The 5,569-nt window shown below is 30.3% G+C and overlaps 1 protein-coding gene across 2 annotated transcripts; it reads right to left on the bottom strand.

Annotated features, from left to right (window-relative positions):
* Nucleotides 1-1,338: 1,338 nt before the first annotated feature.
* Nucleotides 1,339-5,558, bottom strand: LOC101511587 (probable WRKY transcription factor 31). Of its 2 annotated transcripts, none has more exons than XM_012717212.3 (5): nucleotides 5,423-5,558; nucleotides 4,754-4,855; nucleotides 4,124-4,648; nucleotides 3,900-4,013; nucleotides 1,339-2,331 (listed from the first exon to the last, which is right to left on the bottom strand). In XM_012717212.3, the coding sequence occupies exons 2-5, from the start codon at nucleotides 4,805-4,807 to the stop codon at nucleotides 1,795-1,797; spliced, it is 1,230 nt and encodes a 409-aa protein (XP_012572666.2). In that variant the 5' UTR covers nucleotides 4,808-4,855; nucleotides 5,423-5,558; the 3' UTR covers nucleotides 1,339-1,794. The 2 variants fall into 2 exon arrangements, with proteins under 2 accessions (XP_012572666.2, XP_027189617.1); XM_027333816.2 differs by having other exon boundaries at nucleotides 4,124-4,632; nucleotides 5,423-5,460.
* Between the last annotated feature and the right edge of the window lie 11 nt (nucleotides 5,559-5,569).

Raw genomic sequence — 5,569 nt, 5'->3', positions numbered from 1 at the left:
AACAAAAGTTCCGAATAAATAATAAAACTTACTTTTAATTATTTCGAAAGTTTAAAACTTTCGGATATTAAGAAATTTTTTGTAAGTTTCGAAAGTGGGGGTGAGAAAAGAGAGTGATAAAATAAAAAGGGAAAAATAGTTATTAGAAAAAAATGAGGGGGTGAGAGGTAAAAATGGAGGGGTGCACGGTACAATTCTCAAAACTCAAATACACCTCTTGCGTTGTGAAAATATTGGGTTTTCGTCAAAATCAAGGTGGGCTTAAATGGATACCCGTGGTGCAAGGTGGGCTTAAATATTGGGTTTTCCTAATTTTAAAACTTTTTACAACTATGAAGTAATAAACGATAAAAAAAAATTATGATTTAATTTAGAAACTCTAAACATGATTTGAAAATTGTTTAAACACATTTTAGTATATAACACACTAATCATTTCAATTGTTGAATAGAATCAATTCATGCTAGTTGGGAAGTTCATTAATTGAGTCATTGATGAATTAAATAATTCATGTTGTATTTTAAAGAACATGAATCAATTCATTATCGCGAAATTTGTTTTCAAATTTGTTAACAACTGCATGAATCGATTCACACTTAAACATGAATTAAAAAAATTTTAAACATTCATTTCAGTTATATCTCATATATTATAAATAATACTCATGAAAATTTTTCTCGTTCTCTTTCAGAAGTATCGTTATCAAGATCACAATTATTTTTTTATTTCCTTACTATTTGTGATTGTGTGAGAAAGTAAAATGAGAGACCTTTTCTTTATGAGTATTTGAGAGTATAGTCATGTAGCTTTTTCTTAGGTATCTTACGGAGTGTGTTTGAGTTTTCTTAGGTATCTCCTGAATTTTCATAGAAAATAGATGTAAGTCACAAAAGAGGACATGTAACTAAAAGAAAATAGTTTATATATAGTGTTTTCTTCTCCCTTAATCTCTTTAATTTCTACAAATTTCTTATCCATATTTCTTGTTTTAAATTTTTTATTTGGTATCAATCTTGAAACATAATTCGTTATAAAAAATTGTTTATTAAAACAATCACTAATTAAGTAAACTATTTGTTAACATGTGAAGAGGATTATAAAAGGCAAAAGAAAATTTGAAGATGCTTTTTCTCAAAAAATTTATCTCAATCTCTTGTTTACATGTTCCAAGAATGACATCCTCTTTTAACCACTCTCAGACGGTTTTCTTGACTCCTTTATTCTTGCCCCCAACTTTTATCTTCTTGTTATTGTTATTTTCTCGACAGGATTTAGCTTCTGCTTCAATAATAACCATTTAAAAAGAAAATTCAAAGACATCAATAATAATAATATCAATAAAGACAAGATAATACAACCTTTCATTCATTTCCATATCCATACAAAAAAAAAACATGGGAAACTGAGCCAAATAGTTAAGAAAAAAAAATTAACTATAGCTCTATAACAAAATTTCATGAGTTGAACAAATGAGGAAAATTTCACCTCAAGTTATTTTTCGAGTCCAACCAGAATGAAAAAATAATTAAAAAATATTAAATATATTTTTCAGTCCCTATAAAATATTTATTTTATTTTATTTTAGTTTATATAAAATTTTTATTAATTTTTAGTCCCTATAAAAAATTTATCAATTTTTAGTCCATATATATAAAAAAACTCCATTTTTATATAATGAGAGACTAGTAATGGACAAAAGTTTTATAAGGACTAAATTTAAAACATATGTAAATATAGGAACTAAAAACATATTTAACAAAGAAAAAAAATGAAAGAATAATATCTAACTATGAGCTAGCTAGTTTTCCCTGAGGAATTTGGATTGTTCATGTTATTGTTTCCATTGCTATTGTTACTTGATGTAGCATTTTCATTACTGTTATTATTGGCAGTTATGCTAACATTATTATTATTAATGTTTGGCAGTGAAGCTCCAATAATGGAAGTAATAGCAGCTGCCAAAGCTGCAGTGAAGTTAGGATCAGCTGTTATCTGAGGCAGTAATGAAGTTGTTGAATTTGGAAAATTTTGAAGGAAAGGAAATTGGAACTGGTTTGAGGGATTTGGTGGTTGAGTTAAGTCCAATGTAACAGTTGGAAATGGAGCTGATGCTGAAATTGTTGCCATGCTTGAAGAACAAGGAAGCATTGTCCTTGCTAGGAAATTTGCATTCATTAGGCCTTCAGCACTTGACATTGATCCTGAAAGTAACATTGTTGCTGCTGCTGATGTTGTATTTGACATTGCCATTGCTGCTGGTGGTAAAGGGTGAGTGTGGTTTCCTTCATATGTTGTCACTAGTATTGTTCTGTCTTCAGCACACCTTTGTACCTGTGCAATTATTGTAAACAATTTTGTTTAATATTAAGGGTTTGACTTAATTGCAGTTTTGATCCCCTATTTTAGCTGAATCGCAAAAGTAGTTCCTCTATTTTGTTTTTCTCCAGTTTTGGTCCCCCAAACAAAATTTTGATCCAAAACTTGATGAAATTTCATTTTTTTTTTGCGTTTATTTAAGTCACACAATGCCTTAAGATCTCGTGGTGCAACAATTGTACATGAAATCTATGATCATAAATGGTGTGGTGCGACTTAAAAAAATGAAATGTCATCATGTTTTGGACCAAAATTCTGTTTAGGGGACCAAAACTGAGGAGAAATAAAATGAAAGACTATTTTCGCGATTCAGCTAAAATAGAGGGGGTCCAAAACTGCAATTAAGCATAAGGGTTTTAAAAAAGGTTCACAACTGTGACCTAGATTAGGAGGGCAATATCATAACTTTTTTATGTTTGTATGTCTGCAGTGCTATTGTAATTGAGACCATCTCAGGTATAGATATGGCAACGGGGCGGGTCTGGGAATGTTTTTCCTACTCCACCCATGCACATGACTAGTCGAAAAAAACTCTCACCCGATCTAATTTTTTTACCAGGTGTAAAATTTAAGTCTCTAGCCCCACCCTCGATGGATTTGGATTTCCCCTCCCCGTATATGCAACCCATTTATATATATAAAATAATAAATTTAAAAGTTATTTTTATTATAATTAATATAATAAAATTATTATTATTATAAAATAATAAAATTAAAATCATATTGAACATATACCTATGTATAAAATTTATAGAGAGAAGATTAAAATCATATCATATTGAACATATTAAAATCATGTCATATTTTCTATAGAGAGAAGATTATAATTTATAATAGTTTAAAAAAATATTAAACATATATCTATATATAAAATTTTAAAATGACTAATTTTATTAGCAATGTGGATTAATGGGTGAGGGGTGGATATCCACACCCCAAAATCCGATCTCGTCTTCTGTGTTTTAATTTCAGAGAAAATTCACATCGTACTAAATCAATATAGGTTTATGATTTGGTGGGAGATTACAAAACTTCACAGAGGGTGAGTAGTTGCTTTCTGTTATAATGTTGGGTCAAACCTCTCGGTTTGTTGTATAGGTTTGGGGTACTCCTTGTACTTCATTTAATAAAATTTGCTTATAAAAATAAAAGCGGATTTTCCTATCTAAATTAAGACGAGTTCAGATAGGTACTCGCGAGTGTATGTTGTGTTGTCGTCTCTAATCTAACATCAACTGCGATTATGCTAACTATAACTATTGAACTCATGACACGATTATGAAAATTACCGTCATTTAAAAGTTTGATTTTCAACCTACCTCAACTAGTTAGAAATGTTAAAAGAATGAAACATGAGCCTCTAAACTCAACATTTTTTAGAAGAAGAACATGAGCTATGCAACTTAGTGTGCAACTAATTTAAGTGAGCATGCACATAAGGTTAGTAGAAGAGTTGAATTTTATAGATTTAAGAAGTTAAAATAGCAAATTAAGCTTGAGAAGAATGAACATCCATGACAAACCTGTTTTCTTACTGGACAACCGATAGCCATAGTGCATCGATAATAAGCTCGAGGACACGGGTTTCCTTTGGCCAATTTTTGTCCATACTTTCTCCATTGACACCCGTCACTAATCTAAAAACATAAGAATTAGATTTTATATCAGTGTCACTCTTTATAAACTTTTTTTTAAAATTTATCTCTTTTTAACATAGGACTTAGTTTTTTCTAAAAATTTGAATTACCTGAGCAGCCTCGGATCGAGTTCTAACAGAAACTCGAGTTTTCCTCATGGTAGCCTCAGCTTGTTCAACATTTGTTGTAGGACTAAACCTTGGAACATTATTGTTATTAATAGCAGCTAAAACTTGTTCTTTTGGAGGACTATCCATTCTTTCAATTCCACTATGAGATTCATTCTTGTCATGATCAAATTCTTTGGAACCTTCCTCAATGTTGTTTGCAATTGACTTTGACTCAATTTGACTTCTTCCAACACAGGGAGAAAGTGAAGTTTCATCATCACAATTAGTAGTAGCCAATTCAAGATCCATAAACTGTCTTGGAACCAACACTTCAACATTCTCATTTTGTTTCTTTTCAAACACTTGATCTTGCTCTTGATTACAATCCTCAACTTTCCTCACTTGCATCAAACTCGCAAAATGCATTTGAAGTGTGTCGTAATTCCTCTTAACCTCATCAAGCATGTTCCTAAGTTTGTAATTTTCCTCTTTCAATTTTTCTAGCTCAGCTTGAAGAACACCAAACTGAATAATAGTTAGATTGTGCAAACCACACTCAATTGTATAATATAATAAAAATTTCATCCAATTATTGAATTTTGATGTTACATTTTATTAATTTTTCCGTACCTCAAGCTTAACTCTTTCGTCTTTTGAATCAGTTGATATGTCATCATCCACCATGAATTGATCATGATTGCTTGTATTGGTGGTAAGAAGATTTAAACCAGTCTATTGAAACATCAAATATTTGTAAGCACCACACCAATATCATATTTATGCACACAAATATCACTATTAGAAAAAAATTAAATTTGTAACGAAAATTTAGAGACTGAAAATATGAAATCAGTATATAATTGTATTATTAAATTTAGCAATGAGGGTTGTACCAAAAAAAAAACAACAATGAGGGTATTTGTTTAAATATAATAAGGTGTAATTAGTGATCTTAAACTTGAAGCATAATTGAAATCCATTAGAGCTGTTCGGAGTCGAAGATGTAAGCATAATTGATTGAATTCCAACATTATGTGGTCCAATCATGTCCGAATTTTTTATATCTATTTTGTTTCGAATTGGGATTGATGTATTAACAAATTTGATATCTATGAAATATTGAAGCATGATAAATTAAATGAATAGATCTAAATTGTTATATGTAATTGTAATTAAGGTCACAATAAAAAAGTTAACATGTCTCTACAATAGTATCATAACCGCAACCTCAATTTAGAACAATTATGTAGGCAATAAGGAGGTAATAATAGAATAGAATAAATGAAGGGTGTAACTCACGTTTACTCTTAATCCCAAGAGAGGAGGATTGGTGTAATGGCGAATGTTATTAAATGAGGGAGGTGCAGAGGTAGAGGCAGAGTGATGGTTATTGTTGTTGTGAGGAAAAAAGTCTAGTTCATTGATGATGGGTCTGTTGTCATGATC

Source organism: Cicer arietinum, chromosome 1, assembly GCF_000331145.2.
Source record: "Cicer arietinum cultivar CDC Frontier isolate Library 1 chromosome 1, Cicar.CDCFrontier_v2.0, whole genome shotgun sequence".
Classification (NCBI taxonomy): Eukaryota; Viridiplantae; Streptophyta; class Magnoliopsida; order Fabales; family Fabaceae; genus Cicer; species Cicer arietinum.
The sequence above is the reverse complement of the archived record's forward strand: the minus strand, read 5'-3'. Positions and strand labels throughout refer to the sequence as shown.

Bases quoted from the DNA above. Each gene is read 5' to 3' on its own strand.
- LOC101511587 (XM_012717212.3), bottom strand. From the start codon at position 4,807: ATGGTGGATGATGACATATCAACTGATTCAAAAGACGAAAGAGTTAAG. The intron at 4,649-4,753 runs GTACGGAAAAAT...ACTATTATTCAG, and splicing joins ACGAAAGAGTTAAGCTTGAG to TTTGGTGTTCTTCAAGCTGA. The intron at 2,332-3,899 runs GTTTGTCATGGA...ATAATTGCACAG, and splicing joins GTTGTCCAGTAAGAAAACAG to GTACAAAGGTGTGCTGAAGA.